The sequence below is a fragment of the Lytechinus pictus genome, unplaced genomic scaffold (genome assembly GCF_037042905.1).
Source record: "Lytechinus pictus isolate F3 Inbred unplaced genomic scaffold, Lp3.0 scaffold_19, whole genome shotgun sequence".
NCBI lineage: Eukaryota > Metazoa > Echinodermata > Echinoidea > Temnopleuroida > Toxopneustidae > Lytechinus > Lytechinus pictus.
The window spans coordinates 4,420,537-4,445,012 of NW_026974140.1; the positions used below are offsets into that span (position 1 = coordinate 4,420,537).

The following is a 24,476-nucleotide window of genomic DNA, read 5'->3' on the forward strand; positions in this document are numbered from 1 at the left end:
TGTTACATTACATAAGAAACATTTTTATCATAACTTTATGAAACATAATTTGCCCAGGGCCTACGTCTTCATTGTTCCTGGTGCTCGCATTGTCTGTTTAACGAGATATATAATCCTGTTGTACTAAAACATCCCGTTTTCAAGTCAATATAAACCAAATATATTTCCTAGCAATTGAGTTATCATTGTTTTATGTAGTGACATATGCTTCTTTTTCATGACTCAAAAAGTGATTGCCCCATGTTAAGGTCTTCGTATGTATGAAACATTTCCTGCCCGTGATTACGTTCGCATTAGTGGATTGGTGAGATATGTCTGCTCTTCATGATTCCTAAAATCAGTCCTTAAAATGTCCCTTCTCCTGATCTGAATATCAAAAATTTTCAGCTCGCGCTCCGCGCTCGCATCATTTGGTTAATGAAATACGTATGGTCCTAGTTAATTCATACAAAGAAACCTTAGAATGCCCCACTTCAGGTCTGAATTATCTAAATTTTCTGCTCGCGCTTCGCGCTCGCATTGTTAAGCGAGACAGGTACCTATTATGATTACACAAATTTGATTATAATGTCCCTTTTTAGGTGTGAATATAAAAAAAATTCAGCTCGCGTTTCGCGCTCGCATTATTTGATCAGTGAGATACATATCCGTTTATAATGACATTGTCCTTAATGTCTCTATTAGGTCAGTATAACTGGCAACTGAGCGCGCTTCGCGCGCTCACTAGCGCACTCACTCAGTGATTAAAAAAATTTGCTGGTGCCCCCCAATGCCGTGACCCACGGTACGCCACTGTGGACATATCAATGATAATTCCTTGCATATCTAAAAACATGATTGCAAAAATATGCCAAAATATTTCAGTCATCCCCCCACCCCTCAACACGGATTTACGCCAGTGGCCGTGGCCGAGTGGTCTAGGCGGCCTGGCTATACATAGAAAGTCCGGGGTTCGATCCCCGGCCGCGGCACCTATGCCCGTGAGCCTGGAGGCATTTAATCTGCAACGCTCTTTTATCTTGCTTTCAGATAAATGGAAATGCTATATGCATTAGTGGTAACTATATAGGTGTGCACTGTTTAAAAAAAAGATACGTCTTGTAATAAAAAACATGCATTTTCAATTTATTTTATACCTATTAAATCCTTCTTATCACAATTTTAGGGATAAATTGGATACAATATGCATCAATTATGATTGATACAGAGTATTAAATAAATGCAAACAATGGCAGGATTTTGTAATAAGTTTTCTAAAGGGAAGTATAGATAATGATCACTGCAAATGAAATTCTTGATTTGCGAAATTCCTATATATGTCTTATTATCATTTCCTCCACATTTTCTCGTATATATTTTTTCTCCCTTCCCTCCTCTTTCTATTTCTCCCTTTTTGGTGCTATAACACCCACGCGTATACGCCCCAGATATATTCATAATGTGCCAGAAATGTTAGGAAACTGGAGAAGAGTCAAAAGGGGCGAAATGAACAGGGACAGAAAGAAAGGCAAAAAATAAAGAGATGAAAAACCAGAAGGGGGTATAGTAAGAGAAACAAAAGATATAAAGGAGAAATTATATTTCACTAAAGATCCCATATTGATCTTAAAATTAGATGACTGAGAGGTAAATTAAGGAGCATACGATACGTGGCGTATCTAACTTTTGTCAGGGTGAACTTTCGGTCCCCAAGTTCAGATTCCTTAACAAAAATATTGAGGAAAAAAAGAAGAAAAAAAATACATGATAAATTAAAAATAGGCCTACAATAAACTTCTTCTTCTTCTTGGTGATACTCCTCAACGTTCCTATTACAGGAACCACCCGAGGAGGAAATGGGAGTGCGCACTTTGTTTCTTCTTAGTCCTTGTTGCTTAAGTCTTTGTTGCGAAAGTATATGGTTGCCTGTGTTTTAAAATTATCAGAGACTATCAGAGACTAATCTGTTTATTTGCCTGAATTGTTCTGTTGTTTCTTTTTAATATGTTCTCTTTTAGCTTTCAATATTCATTCTATAAGCAAAAACAAAATTTTTTAACCGAAGTATGGGAATTAAGCGTGTATTTTTTTTAATCCTTCCATTGTGTGTTACAATTAAAGGTTATGGTGCTTTTGAACAGTGGCATACAGATGGGTGGGGGCTCGGGGTGTTACCCCCCCCCCAATAAAAAAGTGGAAAGGGAATACAAGGAAAGATAGAAAGTGAAATATGATTTATTTTCTAAATATTTTGTCAAAATCTATCACAGAATTGGATATTAAAAAAAGTGGAAATTTTTGCTTGCTCGCTCACAACTTTTTAAATACATTTTATCCGATCTGCCATATCTATCTCCTTAAAAATTTACTCAATACATTGCCATTGAAAGACATGAATCCTTTCCTGTTTGCCCTGTCAGGCACTTAATTAAACTTGGTCAAGGAATCAATGACCCCTTGAAAATAGGATTCATGTTTTTCTATTATAAAGGTACCATAACGTAATTTTTTTCACCTTATAGAATACGATTTGAATAACTACAAGTTCTCCCAATTAACATGATTAATAACGCAAATCTTCTTCCTTGGGTTGACAAAAGTCTTCTTTTCTTACTTATGAAGGAAAATTCAAAGGTTAAAGAAGTTTTAATAAAAAAACAAAATAATTCAAGTAAATAAATACATTTGTAAATAAAATTTGACAGCATAATTCGAAAATCATGGCGAAGATAATGAAAAGGTTAAAAGGAAGCCTGCTGATTAGCAAAAACTCTAATCATCAAATTTCTAATTTCTGCCATTTTGGCGCAAGCCTCTTTTTGAACACCATGGACTAAATAGGTCCATGGTTGTTACACGGTACCGTACGGACTACGTCTACGGTATAATCTGCTGCTAATTTCTACCATTTGGTGGCGACGGTAGAAGTTTCGACGGGCGTGTTTATAGGAGGGATATTGAGTTAATCCCCCAAATATAGTTATAAGAAGAAAAACTGGGGGAGATGAAGCATGTACCAATAAGAACGTCTGTCCGTTCCGTTCAACGTTAGATGTAATTCGGAAACATATTTATTTCACTGACTGCCTCATCACACAGCCACAGCCGCGCCACAGGATCCGAGTCCAGCCAAGCCAGCGCCAGCTGCGGCCGGCAGACCGGGGATTTCCCCCGGACCCGGCGGTGAAGCTTGCAACAGCGGGCAGCAGGGTGATCAAGGCTGAGTCCATCCAGGCGAAGACCATCGGCATCGTCATCGACCAGTCGCACTCAGCACAAAACATGTCAAAGGTGCGCCGCAAGTATAGAGTTATACAAATTAAAATGCAGGGTCAGTATTCATGGTATTTGGGCTGTAGTTTGACAGCTGGCAGCCGTCTGTTTCGAGGAGATTTTTATTTTTAACATACGGTACCGGTAATCGGTAGGCCTATAATTAAATTTTTATTTCGGTACCGTTAGTCATAGTTCATACACAGACGGCTCGCTATTGTGCATGGCCAGGAGCAGGAGGCTCCAACTCCTAGTCGAGAGTAAAAATCAGTTACTACCGTATGTTTACTCTCCAGCTCCACGGAGCCAGGAATTCCTTCCCATTCATCTCCATGTACCGCGCCAAAAAACCTGAAACTTTCGCCCCCGAGAGTTCTACTTTCCTTCTAAAAGATCTAGCCCTAAATCATGTAAATGGGATATAACTTCATTTCTGACATTTCTACGCTATCGATTTCATTTTTAAATAAATAAAAAACGAGAAAAATGTTATGAAAAGACGGGGAAAACTTGCCACCGTTTTTACGTCGCCATCTTGATTTCAATGACAATGTTCTTTCGCTTGAGACAGCGCGCAAATGGTGCGATTTGCGCGCTGTCGCCATTTTACGCCATTTACGGGATGTGCCATTCAGATTTCAGGCATATCGCCACCCCCTGGATCTGCCCCTCTGTACTTGCACAAGCAAGATTATTTTGATGTCACAAGACACCACAAAACTTTAAATGTTTCCATTTCTTTTCTCTTTTTTGCAGGTGCTGAATAGTGATGTTGAATTGCTTCCTCCTTGCGGTGGTCAGGAGAAGGCATATTCAATTCTTCTAACTCCGCAAGCCATCAGATTCGTTGCTGACATGGTTCTAGAGTTCAACAGCAAAGTAGATCAGGTCAGATCTCCTTCCTTTATTCATACATAGTTGCAATTTTTAGTTCCAAAACATTTGGTTGGTATGCTATATAATCCTTCCCAAGAGGATAATAGCGGACAGAATCAAATAGGAGATGAACACACATAAAGGCCACCAGTACTTGGGGGGCCGGGGTGTTCAGTGTGTGGTTGAATTTAATTTTTACTTTATAGTCAGATGTGGAAGGAATTGAGTGAGACCTATAATTTGATCGAGATTTTACAGTGTGGCTCATATCATAAGTAAACATTAACAATTTTAACAAAATTTACATTTAAAGAGAAATCCTCTTGGATAGCTGTAAATATAGGCAATTAATTTCACTGTGAACCTCTTCTTCTGTTGTGGTTTGCTTCTTAAAAAAAAAAAAATATTTTGCCATCTTCTTTTTCATATCGTATATATATACTTCCTTATTTCTGAACATAAAAACATGTTTCATCTACCTGATCATATTCTTTTCGCTTTATCGATGATTTCTTGTCACTCCTATTTTTGGTAAACAAATTATTTTTTCTAAAAAATATATGCAAACCTGTATTCAAGTTACAGAACATCAACACACTCCCCTCCCTTTTCCCTGCACATATTACTATTGATGTTTATGTACAGGTATTGTCTTTGGACATCTTGCACTTAGTCATTTCAATTTTTATTTCATGGCAGATCTTGAGAGAGAGGAAACAGAGAAAGTTAGAGGTGGACGCAACGAATGCCCGACCAGACTTCAGAACAGACACCCTGCACATCCAACAGGGGTCTTGGACTGTAGACCCTGTACCAAAATGTCTTGTCAACAGGCATGTAGACCTTGGTGATGTGTCCCCAGCAAACATTGAGCACTTTACAACATCCCTGCAGTCCTCTGCTCAAGGTATTCAGGTAAACTACCCCAATCCATTCTCCATGAACATTTTAGAAAGATAAGTTAAAGATTGTTTCACAAAGCCATTATTCTAAGTCTGGCATTCTCATAGGAATGTGTATCTATTAAAAGTGAATATATACTGTTATTTCAGCTTTCCTAGAAAAAAATTGATACTGTTTTTATTAATGTTTTCATCCCTGATTTTGGTGTACATATGAAATACTGTTTTTTTTAAACAAATGTTTGGAATTATACAGTCACCTATCAAATCAAATGAATGCCATTGGTGATTTGATAAGTACACAATGAAAAATAAAATGTGTGTACACTAACATAATAAAATTATGAGAAGTAAATCAGGCAAAGCGTGAACCTTAGAAAAATGAAGTACCCTCATAATGTACAACAAGGGTATTATTCAGTTTGTTTTATAAAATTTAGTTGGCTCAAAGCCTTGGGACCTGTTGCTTAAAACTTGCCATAAAAAAACCTCCGGCAAAGGCAAATTTATAAACAAAAACTCTGGCAAACAAAATAATACCAATGACACATAACAGTTAACTTACTAAAAAATTCCGGCAATGAAAAAAAAAAATTGCCAGAGTTTTTATTTTATGCATACTTGCAAAACTGATGACTGCACAGTAGCATGCTTTCCCTGAGCATATGTTGTATACTGCCCCCGACTACAAGTTTTAAGAGTGCTGTTTGTAACCCCCCCCCCCCCTCTGGTTAATAGATCTCAAGCAATATTACTACAAGTAGAATATTAAATGGATTATGCTGTTATTTCTTCTAGACCGACTTTGATGACGGCCACTGTCCGACATGGCGCACACAGATTGGAGGCCTTTATAACGTATACAGAGCAGTCCACAATCAGATACCGGGCGTACCTTCCATTGAACATGCACCCATACTGATGCTTAGACCTAGAGCATGGAATATGGAAGAACCAAACATGATGGTATAGTAGGGGACTCTTTTTTGTCACATTTATTATCAAGAGACAATTTTTTTGGAAATGGATTGGATTGAAAGTATTTGTTCCACCTTTACATTATTCTCTTTCATCAAACTACATATGTGTGTATATTACAGATCATAATAACATATTTTTAGATTGATTGTTTATTTGACACATGATAAACAATGTATATTTATTTTAAAGCACACACAGACACTATGAATGACCACATTTCAATAATTTGTGAAGAAGGTTTGATTGTAGGCCTATTCATCATGATGGAGTATTATTGGAATTAATTGACTAATAATCTGTTCAGTGATACACTGATAAACTATGCCTCAGGGATGCTGTTTTTCAAAATATATGATTTATACTAATGTGTTTCACAGAATGTTTTCCAATATGTGAGCAACGTGACTATCCAGCTGAAAAATGGAATAAAATCATTTTTTAATAGATTATCAGTTGACTATAGTTGCGCTCAAAATTTTAGCGAACCCCACCACAAAATAAAACTCTTTCATGTAGAATGTTGAATGTCGACAACAACACTACAATGTTCGGTAAGCCCAGAGCAACAAACTTTATTGAATGTAATATTTTATCACATGACTTCACAATTAAATGTCTAAAATATGACGAACTTGAACACTTTAAATAACTTATGAGCACCACTGTACAGTATATACTGCTACTGTCTTAAAAACATTGACATTACACCATCATGAAATTTCGTGTCCCCCTTTTTTTTTGCTTGGCTATAGAACTAGTGTGAAAGTAGAATCTGATAACGTTTTGTGGCAGTGGCTCTGAGCAAGTTTCATTCATAAACCCTCACATTTGCATTTATATCAAACTTGATCCATCTTTTGTCAGGTAAATGGGGTTGTAGTTCCAGGCCCACTCTTTGACTTTGCTCTCTTGATGTACCACAATGCAAAGATTCTATTGGACAAAGGTTGTGGACCTTTCTTCTATCTTTCAAAGGTAATTTCATTTTTTTTCTGATTTTTTTTCAATCATAGTTATTTTGTCGGCGAAGATTTGATATTCTTACCATATGCTTATAGGGAAAGGCCACTTTTCTATAGGACTCATCACTGTATTACAGCAGAAATAGAAATGTTTTAAAGGAATGAACAAATCTTGAAGGCAAGTATGAGGGAAAGGGGGATGGGGGTCGGGTGTTGGACAGTTGAAAATGGCACCTGTGGTCATAGCCCTAGATGATATGATGGGCTTGCCTTGGATTATGTGAAGCCTTGTTGGAGGTATTTTCAGTTGCTTCTAAGATGAGTATGAATCAGCCCCCCCCCCCCCAGTCTTAGGCATCATAATAGCCCAGTCTATTTAGAGTTAATATTAAGATGATTTTGATAAACTGCAATAATCAACATTTTTGTTTATCCAACACCTATTTTTCTCCATTCTTACTTCACTTCATAAACTGCCCACGTCATGATCATTTGAGAGTATTACAAATATTCCTAAGAACTAGAAAACAGAGACAGAGTTATAGAGGTAAGACATACATATTTTATAGAATTGCACTGTTGCATGAGTGACATTCAAAATGTCGGAATTTAAGTCTAGTCTCATAAAACAAATTTTATTATTTTACTTCGTTGTGTCAATTTATCACAGATTGAAGGATACAGAGAAGCCAGACTCTGGGACAAGATATTCACATGGGCTGAGGTGAAGGTGAGATATAATCTGCAGAAACTTAATCAGTTTGGGTATTAGGGCATTCTCTCCCTACCTACAAAGAAATGAAGAAAAATAAATCATATTATTAAAGATCATACCCATTGACACAAATAAATGGGTCAATTGTGTGCTCATTGTTTTTGTTGTAATATGCACCACAGCGCAACAAGTGCACAGCAGAAAATTTGTAAATGATATTTCTAAAGTTGTACACAAAGAAAGTGTCCATGGTTTCATATGCTGAGGCTTTTGGAGGCAAGGACTTCATGGTGGAAAGACATTATTTATGTAAATCTACTTTCTTCTATGCCATAGTAATGATGATGTCATAAAGGAAATTCACAACCTTGCTTACAAGTCATTTAAATTTTTTACAAATTTTTCTGCCATATATTCATATCGTTGACCCGTTTTATAAAAAGAGATGATGCATGGGTTTAACCTTGTAATGCTGGCTAATGTGCAGGCACCTCTGGTATTTCCCATTTTGAGCCAAAAGCACTTGGCAAGCCTTGTGCTTCTTGCACCATTGTAAATACCCTAGAGTGTTCTGCATCTCCTCTAAACACAATCATATTAAGTATTATTTGTTTTAAAAAATGAATAGAAAATGTAACTTTTTCTCCCGAGGTGTAATTTGAAACAAAACTTTTTAAAAAGTGTCTGATCCGATGTCTATCCCATAATTAATTTTTCCTGAAAACCAATTTCCCGCCCCTTGTTTGTAGCTTCCCCTTCCACATCCACAAATATATTCATTGTTTTCTCTTTTCTTACATATAGCTTGGTCTTCCCCTGGGCTGTGTGAAAGCAACAGTCCTTATTGAGAATGTCTTAGCAGCTTTTGAAATGCATGAGATCTTGTATGAGCTGAGAAAGCATTCGGCAGGGCTCAACTGTGGCCTGTGGGACTACTCTGCTTCATTTGTCAATAAATTTGGTAAGTTTCATGTATGGTTTGGCATTTTGAGGCATTCTTAATTCAGGAATAATATATTTGCATGCACACCAGCTGTAGAGGATTTGACAGGGTTGTATACATGTAAGTCATGATTTAGTCACCTACCAGTGATCCAAACGGTATTCTACGACTCGTTCTCATTGACAATTGTACATTGACTTGATGGATTGGTCTCGAATTTGACTTGACCAGAAATTTAGTGACTGGTTACAACCCTGGTATTTTTAAGCATCTTTTGATGAAAATTGTTTCTGAATGCTAGCAATAGCAAATAATACTTGCAATGAACAAAATTCATGACGCCAAAAGAGAGAAATTGATAAATTCCATTTTTAAGGGAGTATGAAGTGTAGTTCTTGAACAAAAATATTTTTTCTCAGAGCTCATCAAAGAAGTGTTTAAATTGAAAATGCAATGAGTATAATGTGATTCATGTTCAAAGAATCTCTTGTTTATTATATTATATTACTCTTGAAATCTCTTTATGCCAGTAGATATTATCCACTTCTACTTTTTAAGCTTGAATTCTCTTCATGCAACAGTTCTTCATATACTGTTATAAAACAATATGAAAGTATAGCACTTTATTTGATTCTCTTGTAGGTCATAGGCCAGATTTTGTGCTTCCAGATCGTCACAAGTATGTGAACATGGAGAGGCACTTCTTGAAGAGCTACCTGGCCTTGACAATAAAGACCTGTCACCAGCGAGGATGCACTGCTACTGGTGGGATGAGCGCCCTCTTGCTTCCATCTAAGAAAGGCCTAGAATACAATGCAGCAGTCGAGAAGGCATGCAGGTGAGGCATTCTATTATTTCTTTTTGAAATATATGATGTAATAAGCCCAAGTATTACCGTAGTCTAATGTGTATATGGTAGTGTGTGATAATGTGCTTAATGATTCTTAATTATCTTAAGAGGATTTGATAATATGAATTTATAATATAGACCAGTAATGTTGTAATAATAGAACATTTGCTATTTATATAGTTGACTCCATTGGTAATAGAATAAAAAAAATTAAAATTGTTATGTTCAAATGATGACCTTACAATTATGTATTGAAAATTACGTCTTACCAATAAAATCATCTGTAAATCATCAATCAAAAGTAACTTAACAGAAGAAAGTTTTTTTGTAGGTATATACAAGTTCATTATATCATTAAAAAAATCTTTATGCATACAGAAATCAGTGATATATCAAGCCCAAAAAAATAATGTAACTGTAAAAATAACAATGTAATCATTATAAGGTCTTCTTCTTCTCGGGTCACTACACAAGTGCTGTCCAGTGGAGGGTGTAAGATCTGGCTTTGATGTTGAAAGACTCCATATCTTCTGCAGTGTATGGCTCTGATAGGAGGGGGGCAGACCAAAAGGTGTTGCATTGTCTCATCTTCCCTACACTTGCAGCCAGTGTCTTCATCAATGCTGTAGCCCCATTTTTGCATAAGGACTTTGCACCGTCCTGTTCCAGTCCGTAGGCGATCAAGACACAGCCAGGTTGGCCTTTCGTCACTTGAACCTGTGGGAGTGATTTGCTAGGTCCAAAGGACATTTTGTGCGTCACAGACTGGAGGTGGTTGCACCACAGGTTGACCCTTTGATTATGAGCAGAGCCATCAAGGGGTTCAGTCCAGTGAAGAAAGCTACGTCTTGGTTAGAGTCTCTTTTTGGCAAGTTCATATATGAAGAGTGGATGAAGAGGGTTATCTTCTTGGCTGGTTTTTTCACCTGTACTGACACCTCTTTTTGGATATGATGAGAGGGGCAATACCATACACTAGGTAAAGATCATCTACTCTTGTTGGTCGCAGATAGCCAGTGATTATAAGGTAAATAATGAAAATGTAATGTACATCACACAGTGCACATATTAATTTTCTCATTTGATTATGTTTTATATTTATTATTTCAGAGCTAAATTGAGTGAAATCAAAGCTGGTGTAGATGGTTTCATGGTTTATGATATTGGATTGCTACAGCCCATGCAACAGGTACTACTTTATTGGAAACTTTAACCCTATTTTAAAGAAAAATAGATTAAATGAATATGATATGTTTTAACCTGGCTGAAGCTGCCTTAAGCAAGTATAAAGCAATATGTTCATTAATATGCATTTCAAAGGTGAAATTATGCTAATGAAAATGTACTTTCACTATATTATCTTGCTCTTGTTTATTCAATTTATGCTTGGGGATTGGTGTTAACGGTACCCCCCCTTACTCTCATATATACATACAATAACATTTGGCTGCATGATTTGTACTTTAGATGTTGTATGATGTCTAAATGTTTGAAGAATATTATTTATTTCATTACTTGGTATTTGTGATTCAACAGGTGTCAAGATAAATGTTTTGTTTTGTTGTTTAATCATCCAATCTAGTTATGGGCTAAATTTGCCCCATCTCCTAACCAACTTGCCATTCTGAGGTCAGATGTCAACGTTCAAGCCAAGGATCTACTTCTCATGCCATCAGTAAGTTCAAAATGAAAACATTTTTTATTCATGTCAGATATGAATGAATGGTTGTGAATTGTCTGCTACTCCTAATATCATTACAGTGTGTAGATATGCAGACTCTATTAAGATCTTGTTAATATCCTATGTTATACTGTTTTTTCTGCTCATTTGTACTGAATAGTTTATTTTGTTGGCTAAAACAGATAAGGAGGGATGAATGCTTGTAAAAGTAATGAAACAAAAGCTTGGGTTAATTAGAAGAAACAAACATATATTTAATGTGGAACAACTTAAACGATTATACATAGGGTTTGTTCTCCCTCGGGCAATGTATCTGTTCAAATGTGTGGTCGTATAGATCTGAATCTAATTACAATACGGTGCAAAAACTCCATAAACGTGCAGCATACATCGTGAGTGGTTATACATGGGAAACCCTGTCAGAGTGTGTTTTTCAGATCCTATCCTGGGGTGGTATTCTGAAAACGTTCTTATCTTTGTTCTTATCTTTTATCTTATCTCAATGAGATAAGAAGACGCTAAAATCATTGCAAATCGGTATTCTGAAAATCTTCATATCTCTGTAAGGACTGCCTCTTTCTAATGTTCAACACGCCCATTTTTAAGATATTACCAATCAAAATGCGCTTTATATTGGCAGTTTAACCAATAGAAGCGTCAAGAGAATATCATGGGCGCTGCGCGTACACTGTTTCTGGCGCATTGCGCGAAATAGGAATTTTATATGCAATGACTGATTATTATCTCGAGTCACGTGCACAAAATAAAGAAAGAAAGAAAGTAAAGGAAAAAAACGAAAAAGGACAATAAAAAGATTAAAAAGGATAAAATGAAGGAATAAAGAACCCCAAAAAGTTAGAAAAAACGAATGAAAGAAAGTAAAAAATAAAAAAGAGAAAAAGAAGGAATAAAAAAATGTAAAAAGTGAAGGAAGAGAGAAAAAAGGAAAATGAAAGTTGAAACAAAGAAATAAAGAAAGAGAGAGAGAGAAAGAAACAAAGAGATGAGAGAGAGAAGATAAAAGATGAAAGGATATTGGATAGTCGAAAGAAGGAACACAAACCGTCACATCCCGCCGTACCGATATAGAACGTAATGAAACATATATTTATTCGATCTGTTTGAACAAAATATAAAACAATAATAAGTCTTTGTTTACATAAATGATTTCATGGTTCAGTTTACAGCATGTTTATAAATAAAATTGTTATCACACAGCATCTTGTTTCACGTGTAATTATTTCATTGTTTTCACATATGAACACTCATTGTCTATTGTCTTTTAAAACAATGTAATCATAATTAGTATGAAACCGAATTGTTATCGAAATCAATTATGATTATAATTCACGTCTTTTTGCTCAAATAATAAACAGAGATCTTTCAATCCTTTTACTTGAAATTAGTCATAACTTTCTTTAACTCTCAATTTGCTGTCTAGCTATACATATTGATTTAGATGACTGCTTATCTTACATAATTATACATAATTCTACTTTATTATAACAAGGCAAAGCTTATATGAATTGGTTTCTACTTCTTTTCACAAACAGTAACAATTGGCTACTACATTAAATTCCTTTGCCAGCAATTAAAATACGACACGTCTTTTCGTTTGTAAATATAAACGCAATAACCAAATACTTTTCTTCATACATCAATAAAGCTAAACATTCATTTGATTCCGAAATGATTTGATTCTAGATCAAAACTTGTTTTGATTTAGTGTCCATATGTTTATCTATTTATACGAATAATATTTTGCTCTGTTATATCAAATTCATAATATCATATTCCTTTTCATTTCACAAATGTTAAGTTCTTAATACAAATCATACAAATGATACAATATTTCACTTTGGTGGATCAACGCTTTCAATTAGCATAATTTATAATGAATCTAGACAAAAACTGGAAACCGGAAATCCGAAACCGGGAACCGGGCCGATAACCGGGTCAAAAACCTACACGTCCTGCTTTTATTCCTAAACCGGGCAAATCGAGACACTATAAATTGAATTTATCTAACTTGTCAGACAAAATATGAAACATATCAAAGATTTAATGAATTCCAGAAGACTTACTCTTTTCTGGCGGGACATAAAACCACGTTTAAATCACGTTAAACAACAGAAAGTTTCCCCCAAACTGCGGAGGCCGATACAGGCGTCTGACTCCTGAACCTTTCGAAAATGGAGTGCGACACGTCAACGTACCTATGCACCGAACTCCACTAAGTGGACTTAATTTGCATAACAAAAATCGTATGTCATTCTATACGGTATCCTAAATAAATGAAGGGAAATAAATTCAAATAATTTAATGTTTCCAATATTGGTATTATATAAATTCAAACAATCTTTTCGCTGGCGAAACAGATATTAAAAACTAAAGAAGGATAAAAAGAAAGGTAAATTCAAAGAAGGAAAGAAAAAGAAAGGGAAAATAAAAAGGCAGGTAAAATGAAGAATGAATGAAAAAAAAGAAAACGAAGAAAGATTAATGGAAAGAATAAAGAAAAGGATTTTTTTTTTATTAATCGAAGAAAGAGAAAATAAAGAACGAACGAAATAAGAATGAGCGAAAAAAATAAAATAGAATAAAGAAAGAAAGAAGAAAGTAGGCCTAAATAAGGCACACATTTAGTGTCATAAAGCAAAAATAAAAAGAATGAAAGAAAGAGCAAACGAACGAGTGAAAAAAAAAGAAAACAAGAACCAAAAAATAAATTGAAAGAAATTATAAGAGACAGAAAAAAAATGAGGGGGAAAAAAATAAGGGAAGGAGGAAAGAAAGAAAAAAGGGAACAAATAAAATTAATAAATATAAAAGAAAACAAACACATAATGACGAAAGAATGAATGAAAGAAAGAAAAGGAATGAAGAAATAAAAAGATTACAAAAAAATAAAGTGAAGGAAGAAAGGTAAAGAAAAAAAGAAAGAAAGAGAGAAAAGGGGAAAGAAAAAATCAAAAAAGGAAAATAAGAAAGGAAGAAAAATAAAGAATAAATAAAATAAGGCAAAAAAAAATTATTAGCGCTACAGTCACACCAAGGAAACTGACTTCAAATCAACAGATGGTATGCCATTATAAGCAACATGATAGTCTTGATAAGTTTGGAGTCTGTTTCACCAGTGTAATGGTAGCATTAGTCTTCTGTTTTGATTGATATTACATTATTGGTTTGTTCATATCTGCAGGGAGGAGTTACACTGAGTGGACTGAAGACAAACATTGCCGTAGGAATCCTCTTCATAGATTCATGGCTTATAGGTGAGAATCTATCAACTTGTTTTTTCTTACAATTTGTAACAGTTGAGCTCATGTGTGCCCTTGATTCTTTTGAGCTCCTAGGATTGCCAACTGTCTGTCATCCATTATCAATAGTATAATAGTGTTTGGTTTCTCTTGTATCCTTATTTTTGCTCCGTTGCTAAGCCATTGCATCGTGGGAATTTCTCACAGCCTTATCTTCTTTGTCAAAATTTATATATTGAAAGTCATGTGTTTCTGTTTCTCTTTTATCATCAATGTAATCCTCAGATAATTGAGAAAAAAAAATTGTATTTATAGTTAACTTGTTACAGAACCATTTCTGATTCTCATTGATATATGTTAAATGTGCTGGTAAGCTATTTTATGCAGTCGTGTGTTTATATATAATCAATTAATTTGTTTAACAGATGCAATGTTTTTATTTTTTAGGGGGCTAACATTTGGGCGATTGCAGAATTTTGGGGCTATTTCTTTCATTTCCTTTTTAGAGAGGCAACAACAATTATACATTAAAAGCAAATATAGTTATTCTGCCATAGTTAGAATATTGATTTCTAAATAATCTTGGATAGTGTTTGTTACAGATCTTGGGTCGACTCTAGAAAGAACGGTCGTCCCAAAGCATGAATTTTTTAGGAATTTAGTCATGAGTCAAAATTGCCCGTAGCCCTTATTATTTCCTACACTGGTTATCTCGCTTTAGATGTGATATAATTTAACATTTGTTATGAATATGAAAGTAATGGTCCTGTGTTTATACTGCTTTCAGGTAGAGGTCATTTTCCTCATTCTGGTTCAGTAGAAGACTCTGCTACAGCTGAAATATCAAGATCACAGGTCAGTATCTTTGTACACAAGAGTGATATCATGGACCAAATTTAAATCCTATAAGATCAATGTTATTACCTCCTTCTGGCATTTTTTGTCACACTTTAAGCTGAAGGAAAACACTCCTGAATTTGAAAAATATATGAGATAGTTATTTTGATGTAGGGCTGTTAATGATAACGTCTTTATCACTAGTCCTGTCGATAATTGCTTGTTTTTTGCCACTTAGCGATATCGATAACCTTTCTCTCGTTGTTGATAATACCCGCAATTATGTAGGGACACAGCGATTTCACAGAATTCACTGAAACGGCCCTTTGAAAGTGGCTTTTCAAATGGAAACTCACGGAAAACGTATTTTTCCTCAAAGTGCACAGAACAGCAACAGAAATTACTCCAAATCTCTACAAAATACCAGCCACAAAACACGATCTCACCTCCACTTCGCTATTTTTATAACCAAGTGGAGGTGAGATTGTGACAATCCAAACATTGTGACTGCACTCGTCTCCATTCAATAAAATCGTAAAACATCACAAGCGCAAGCTCAATTTGAGCAAAGTACCAACTAATGTAGAAGGCAGCTAGCTAGCACACAGCCTAGCCATGTGTTGCTGCCCTCTACATTCGAAGATGTACAGCACAATATCAAAATGGCGGATTGGCGAAAGACGTTGACTGCCCAGAACAATGTCAAAAAAGCCCCAAAACTTCATCCAACACTAAAATAATGCTAATAACGTGAAAGGTGAGGATATATTTATGCTCAGCTAAATATGTTTATATTATAAAAAGATGTTATGTAGTCATTTACATCCAATGAACGCTGATTTTAAACCATTCTTGGTGCAGTGGCAGTTACAAATTTTGCCCAACGCGAGTATGTGACATCGCTATAATGCATAAAAAATGCATATTGATTATGTTTTTTTGTCGATAGTTATCGATGTCGGTAAGATATTTTTAGCATGATATCGATATAGAATTTTCTCAACGATAATTTTTGATGAAATTGAATTCCAGCTTATCTAGAATAATAAGTTTTATTGAAATGTCCAATGAAATCTCTTGAAAACATGAATATGTGCAGGGTGCAACAAACCCGCTTGCCTGCTTGCCCGGGGCAAGTGAAAATGACGTGCGGGCAAGCATTTTTCAAAGTCAATTGCCTGATCGGGCAAGTGGTTGTTTTGAAAATGAAAATGATAAATTGACAGTAAAGTTTAATAATTTTTGATAAATTGCAATTATCAGCCAATTATCTCTCATACAATGTCATACCAGTCAAAAAACAGTGAAAACATGTCAAATCAGCGCCAATTTACTGACAATTTATCGGCAGCGGTCCCGTTCGTTGGGGGCTGCCATCTTACTTTCTAAACTACACTGTGCGCATGCGCTACTAATCGACGAAGGAGCTAGCTGGGGAAACCCCTCTCTCGCTCTCTGAGCGCATGCTCTAATACATCGGCGCTACAGTACATGTACGGACGTACACGAGCGATCACGCTGAACGCATGCTAGCTTCAGACTGACTCGGCCAGGACCAGGGTGACCAGACGTCCCGTATTTTATTCATTTCTAAAACAGTTTAGTTTTTTTTTTTTTTTTTTTAATATATAAAAAAAAAAACCAAATATCAATAGGATTTTTGTTATATGATTGGATTGTTTTTATTTGCTTGAAGTTTGAACTTTTTCCTCTTTTTTTTTTTTCTATCCTTCCTTCTTGCCCTTTTTTGTTACATATCTATTTTTATTTCCTGATCCTTTCTCTCTCTCTGTACATTTTCTTTCTTTCCTTCTTTCTCTTACTTGCCTTCTTTATTACATTTCCTTTTTTTATTTCCTTCATTCCTTCTCTCTTCCACTCGTTTTTATTTTCATTCTTTCTCTCCTTCCATTATTTTCTTTTTTTTTCATTCTGGCCTCCCTTCATTCTTTCCTCACTCTCTTTCCTCCTTTCTTTCTTTCATTATTTATTTCATTTTGTCCTTATTCTTTTCCCTTATACTTTCTTTCCCTTTCTCCCTTCATTCCTTCCCTCCTTCCTTCCTGTTTTCTTTCTTTGTTTCTTTCTTTCCAAGAATGAAGAAACATTTTCTTTCCTTCATTCTTTCTTTCCTCCTCCTTTTTTCTTACTTTATTTTTGTCTTTCTCTTCTTTATTTTGACTTTCACACATTTATTCATCTTCCCTTCCCTTCTTTTCTTTTTTTTTCTTTCTATATTCAATTCAAAGAATGACGGAAACCTTTTTATCTATTTTTATTCCCTCTCTCATCCTTCTTTTATTAGAACTTTCTTATATTTTTTATTATTTCCTTCATTTTCCCCTTCATTTTTTCTTTCTTCTCAATTCAGCTCTTTTCGTTCTCTCCTTCATTCTTTTGTTCACCCTCCCTTCCAGTTCTGTATATTTTTTTCACAAGTCTAACACTGTGTAGCCTTCTTTCTTGTTGATTGTCCCGTATTTCATTTTGTGAAATCTGGTCACCCTGGCCAGGATTCAGCTTCAACTTCAAACCAAATAAACAATGAGTCGTCAGACTGAAATAGGCGACTTTTGTCGTCTTGATCGGCAACCAGAACAACTTGAACAAGAGTCAAGAAAAAGAAATGCCAAGGGCAGCGCCAGTAAATCAAGTTCAGCCAGGACAGAAAAGAATAATTAAGAGCAAAAGAATTTTTGAAAAAAAATCGGGCAAGCAGTTTTTTCTATCGGGCAAGCAAATTTTTTTATCACTTGCCCGACAGGGCAAGTGATGAATTTTTTTTTTGTAGAGGCCTGAATTGTGATATATAAAGAAGTGTTCCTGATCTTTGAAGTATAATAAAATCATGCACTGAAGATTACAATTGATTGTAAATCTTGATAGTACTTCTCTATGTTACAGGGCCTTGTTGAGGATAGAGACATGACACTGAGAAACCATGATATGTAATGATAAATTTAAATATTGCACATTGTCTGTATGGATACTCAACTGTGCATGACAATAATACATAGCAAGTGAAAACATGAAACAACAATTAACTAGATAAACAAATATAATCAAGTCAGAGCAAAGGATAATCAGGGGAGCCTATTACCTCCATAAAACAAATTGATACAGAAGTGTTTCATTAATATAAAACTCGTGAAAAGGGGAAGTTTTTGGTTTGGCTTTGAAGAAATCAACCAATATTGCAATTCTATTATCTCTGCTACAGTTTAAATAGGTCCGTATCACTTACACAGGAGTGGTATGTAAGAGTGAGATCTAACATGGTTAGGAATATGGTATTCTGTACAAACAAGTTGCATTTTATTCTGTAATTGTTTTCTCAGGTATGGCAATGGATACGTCACGGGACTTGCCTTGAAGACAGCAAGCGACCAGTCACAAGACGTCTTGTCATTGATCTCATCCAAGCCTTCCTTGCTGATAACAAACCTACTTCCTCTTCAGACAGCCACAGAAGATTGAGGGTATCTGCAAACATCTTCCTTGAGCTTGTCACAAGAAAAGATTTCCCAGAATTCATCACAACGTATATGAACAGTAACATCTCTTTTAGAGCTGCAAACCATTTGGATTTTGCCAATCTGACTCCTGTTTCTAGCAATCTATAAATTTTCATGAACTTGACCTTGTAGACTTCACTTTTTGAAACTGGAGACACAACATGCATTGAGAGCTGTTTGCTGACAGCAGAGCATTGCGCCAGTCTTGTATTGGGGCACTGAGCATTTTGTTATAGCTTATTGCCAGGTATTATAGATTCTAGATAAGTTGCATTATCATCTATATAGAGTGTTTTAGCATATTTTGGTCTGCATCAATTGCCTGTGCAGTTTTAGAGCGTATCCCTTAATAAGACTGAAATCCGACGAATATCCCATAGGCTCCTGTACAAAATTTGCTGTTGAGTATGAGACCATATTCAACAGTCTAGTGCGCATACTATAGTTTATCCAATGTATACTATTGTTTCCTATGCCACATAAGGAAATTCAACCAACCAGCTTAGCAACCAATCATTTTTTTTTTTTTTTTTTTCAACAATACAGTTAAAGCGACCTATCTACATTACATATCCTGTATATAAATCAATAGACAATACATCTGTATATGAAGTACAATCCATGAAATCTTTGTATTCATGTGTTAAGTATATTTCTTCACTATCTTAAAGTTGCTGCATATGCATAGAATTAGCACGGCAATACTTGCAGGCCTGCTCAAGCCCCCCGAAACATTGCTCACTATTCCAGTTTATTACTGTATTCTATGAGTGCGTATCTGAAAATTGTTTTGGTGAGGATGTTATGAAATTAATAATTTTGGTGACAATATTTTGTAATTTATTTTGGTCTGTATCCATGCCCCCTATCTGTTTGGTATAAAAATGTAATGCTGATATTTGCATTCATTTATTTCTATATTTTGATTCTGTTATTTTATCATCTCAGAGAGAGACGATGGATGCACTGTACTGTTAATTATGTCACGTTTCTAAAACTTCTTTTATTATAGATTCATTAATGAATTTTTGTTATTTAGAGCATATCTAAAAGATGTTTAAAAATCATGAAAGAATCAAGATAAACATTATTGAAATGTACATGTATTTTTTAAATTAAAATTTCAGTGGATAATATTAATAATGGATCTCTGGGTACTTGGACTTGGAGATTGGAAGGCCTGGTACAAATACATGAAAGCACTCGTGGTGTTGAATCATGATCGAATGAAATTATGTCGAGATAAGGAGGTGCCTACATCTAGTGGCTCCCGCCCCGCCAACGATGCTTACTGCATCTGCCGAAAGCCAGTCGATGGGCGACTAATGATACAGTCAGTGTGATAGGTGCCTGAGTATCATGGGGCAGGTGTTAATGTACTGCCGATTCAGGCTATGACCATGAACACTTATATGTGCCCCGTATGTTGGGTAACCCAAAGAAAAAAGAAATGGATAGGTTCTCGGGGTAAAGTAGCTCGATAGTTGCTGCCACATTAAGTTCCTTACACACTTAGCTTTTTGTTGTTGGGTTACTCCATATTTGTCCATACTAATCTATCCATTGTTATCAAACCGCACTCTAACCTTGTTTATTCTCCATTCTTGAATGTTTTCATGTTTTCCAGTACCGATAAGGATACATGTATATTTACATATACATGTATGATATATTCTTTTCTTTATCTTTTCTTTTTCTTTTATCTTCTTTACTTTTCTTCTCAAGGACAAGTCAGTACTTCTTTCATCTTGAGATGTCGAGGGCAAGTCGATACATATTTCATCTTGAGATGTCGAGAGCAAGTAGAACATCAAATTTTTGTATTCCAAAATATTTTATAAGTCTGTTTGACCATATGAGTAGGGTTTCTTGAAGGCAATATCGTTTGGGAGGCCATTCATGCAGAGTTTTCCACCCAACTGTTTGTATGCTTCCGGACATGGTTGAAGGATGTCCTGTATGCCTTGTTAAACTTCCGGATGACTTTTTGTCTCAGAATATCCCATGTTTCAATGTCATTTTTTGCTGGCAATGGTTCCTCCCCTCTCCAGATGCTTCAGTGAAAGCTTTCTTCCATCTCTCGGGATACTGCCCTTATCCCTATGGCGTGCCAACGACATGGACCTCGTGTCCATTTGACATGAGGACTAGGGTCTCCAATCCCACACTCTGGCCTTTATTTGCCAGACTGTTGAATTTAGTTAGAACTTTCGCTACTCTGTCTTTTTTGCCTTTTTCTGTCAGTAGCTTTCCTTTCATGGCCATTTGTAGCTCATTAGCTTTTGTTTTGTCTTCATCTGGAGTCCCTTTAATTCTCTTCCATTTCTTGTGGGCCCTCTTCATTAGTTTTCCTCTCCTCCCTTGTTGCATTTCCAAATGATTGGCATTGTATTCAGACATGAAAACCGTATGAGATGTGCAGCGGGTTCCAGTCCGGCCCTCCCTTTCCTCTTCTTAAAAATCCAGCCCTCCACTACTACATATTCTTTTCTTTATCTTTTCTTTTTCTTTTATCTTCTTTACTTTTCTTCTCAAGGGCAAGTCAGTACTTCTTTCATCTTGAGATGTCGAGGGCAAGTCGATACTTATTTCATCTTGAGATGTCGAGAGCAAGTAGAACATCAAATTTTTGTACTCCAAAATATTTTTTATAAGTCTGTTCGACCATATGAGTAGGGTTTCTTGAAGGCAATATCGTTTGGGAGGCCATTCACGCGGAGTTTTCCACCCAACTGTTTGTATGCTTCCGGACATGGTTGAAGGATGTCCTGTATGCCTTGTTAAACTTCCGGATGACTTTTTGTCTCAGAATATCCCATGTTTCAATGTCATTTTTTGCTGGCAATGGTTCCTCCCCTCTCCAGATGCTTCAGTGAAAGCTTTCTTCCATCTCTCGGGATACTGCCCTTATCCCTATGGCGTGCCAACGACATGGACCTCGTGTCCATTTGACATGAGGACTAGGGTCTCCAATCCCACACTCTGGCCTTTATTTGCCAGACTATTGAATTTAGTTAGAACTTTCGCTACTCTGTCTTTTTTGCCTTTTTCTGTCAGTGGCTTTCCTTTCATGGCCATTTGTAGCTCATTAGCTTTTGTTTTGTAGACTTCTTCATCTGGAGTCCCTTTAATTCTCTTCCATTTCTTGTGGGCCCTCTTCATTAGTTTTCCTCTCCTCCCTTGTTGCATTTCCGAATGATTGGCAATGTATTCAGACATGAAAACCGTATGAGATGTGCAGCGGGTTCCAGTCCGGCCCTCCCTTTCCTCTTCCTTTTAAAATGGGAAATCCAGTCCTCCACTACATTGAATGGGGCACCATATTCTCGTGAAATTTCATGAAGCACCTTGATGTTGCCTGCATTTTTCGCATCACGAACTCCTCTCTTAAACACGTCCTTGGTCGCTTTACGAGCTCTACTTAATAATGGATATCTAGGTACTTGGAGATTGGAAGGCCTGGTTGGAGCTCAGAACTTGAAGCGATGGGAAGCTGCCGTTGCGTTGCAGGGCGCTCTGTGATCCTAGCTGGAGGCTGTACATGTTTGTTCTGCTGGGGTATGTTACTTCTGCAGGTCACTATACGCTTTCAGCGTTGGATCCATTTGAAATCAACTCAAAACAACAACTAAGCTACACAGTGACTCGGCTTTGGCCGTGAGCCATGACAAGAGGCAGAAGTGGTATGGCTTGCCAAAAGGGAATATGTACGTAACCATATGGATAGCGAATGAGGAAACTATATAAAAGTGCTCGTCACTACAGGTATTTGCATTTGCAAGGAACGTCTTTCTTGGCGCCCATAATGTGCTGTGTGTGTGTAACTTTCCTAGTAATTACAAATTAATAGGCCTATTAACTATTCTTTTTTTTTTATCTTTCAATCTTTATTGATCTATTTCTTTTATTTTTCATTTTTTGAATTATACAATATTTCATTTTTTACAAATTTGACAATATGGACTAACTTGACTGAACCATATAGTATTAAACGATGCTAATTCCACATGTTCAGGGAGGAATTATCCTTGTTTCACTTGACAATGTGGAGAAAATTAGAATATTCCATAATTTATAATAAAATACAAAAGAAATAGTGGATGACGTCATCAGTCTCCTCATTTGCATACCGACCAGGATGTGCATTAACTGTTTTGTGAAATTAAGCGAAACTTTAAAATGTCTTAACTTATTTTACATCCGATTTTGATGAAATTTTCAGTGTTATGCTTGTTGGATTTTTCTCTTTGCATTCAAATAAATTTTTTGTTGGGATGGACTTGTCCTTTAAGTAAAAATCAATCTACGTTGTCCCATGTATAGAATTTCTTGTATAGTTTGGATTCTCCTATAAGGAGATGAGTAAGAAAAAAAATTGTGGGTAATTATGTTCCCCTTTTGTATTTATGAAATTCCATATGAGTTTTGATCGAAAAATTTGATCCAGATTTGAAATAGAGCCAATATAAATTTTTGGAAAATGCCCACTTTTGCTTGGAATTGCCCAAATATGTTTGAGGCATGATTGACCATTGACCAGTCTTTCAAAACCACCCTTTTTCTTGAAAATAGGTGTTTTTTATACCCTTAACGATTTCGTGCGCAGCCCACGTCCAAAACTGAAAAAAACCACCCCTTTAAATGTGTTTTTTTGGTCACGCATGTGTACAGCAATATTGTTGCGTTGTCGTTGGATCGATTGCGCTTTTACTTTCAACCAGACTTAAATGAGACGAAGCAATACAAAGCCTGTACAGTTCATATATACATTTATTGAAGATTATAAATAAGTTGATGATGATGATAACAAATAATACAGGAACATGAGTAAGTCTGATGGTGACTATACTCTAAAGATGAAGATAATATAAATTCTGCAGTATAAAATATAAACTCTTCTGTAGCTGTCTGTATGCTGGAACAATCTCTAAAGTAATCTGTAAAGCAATCTGCATTCTGATTTGGGTTCAGAAGTGAACCCCTTTTATATTGGTCTGGTCTAGACTCTTTACAACCAAACAGGTGTTGGTCAACCTTGGACGCTTGACCAAAACAATCTGTGCGTCATAACTTTACTCTGAATTGGGGGAGTTGACCTTATAGGGAGAACATGAAATGTAGTGAATAACAAACCCATAAAATGTGTGTGGTCAGAAGTTTAGCTGACAGATGGATGAGTAATACTTTCTTAAGAAAGTTGGAATTGGTAGACATATAGTTTCCTGTTATACTTCCTGCAGAAGCATTGATTAAGTATTGATTATGTATTGATATATTATTGAATATGTGAGATATGTCTTATCATCACATAACATCCCCTTTTATTAGAAAATATGGCTTTCCCACATTTGTTTAGAAAAATATTGAAATAATGGTCCAATAGAGTTAACAATTAAAATTCATATAAAACAAAATAATAATATTGTGAAACTTTTTAATTTACCTTCTACCTCCTCTTTCTCTCAAACTCTCACACAATGCAGTATGAAAATACATCGATAAAAATATAAAAGAAAACTGTTTCCAATAATGTGCAGACTTATGCACTATTCCTGAAAAACTATCTTACATACAAAAGACTACATTTGAACTCAACTAAACCAAAGAGTTCTTAAATTAAATCATATAAGCCAATACATTCAATTAAACAAAGTATACATAATACAATTCAACAATCGTAAAACACAAAATATGAAATTCAC

At 35.7% G+C, this 24,476-nt stretch overlaps 1 protein-coding gene across 2 annotated transcripts; it reads left to right on the top strand.

Annotated features, from left to right (window-relative positions):
* The first annotated feature begins 2,847 nt into the window (after window positions 1-2,847).
* LOC129261002 (uncharacterized) lies at window positions 2,848-19,307 on the top strand. 2 transcript variants are annotated; one of them, XM_064114503.1, is made up of 13 exons: window positions 2,848-3,310; window positions 4,009-4,140; window positions 4,828-5,043; window positions 5,829-5,996; window positions 6,876-6,986; window positions 7,644-7,703; window positions 8,493-8,649; window positions 9,274-9,469; window positions 10,592-10,670; window positions 11,064-11,156; window positions 14,365-14,437; window positions 15,210-15,277; window positions 18,598-19,307. In XM_064114503.1, exons 2-13 carry the CDS (start codon window positions 4,108-4,110, stop codon window positions 18,880-18,882), a joined length of 1,539 nt encoding a protein of 512 aa, XP_063970573.1. In that variant the 5' UTR covers window positions 2,848-3,310; window positions 4,009-4,107; the 3' UTR covers window positions 18,883-19,307. The 2 variants fall into 2 exon arrangements, with proteins under 2 accessions (XP_063970573.1, XP_054755002.2); XM_054899027.2 differs by having other exon boundaries at window positions 2,848-3,270.
* The last annotated feature ends 5,169 nt before the right edge of the window (window positions 19,308-24,476 follow it).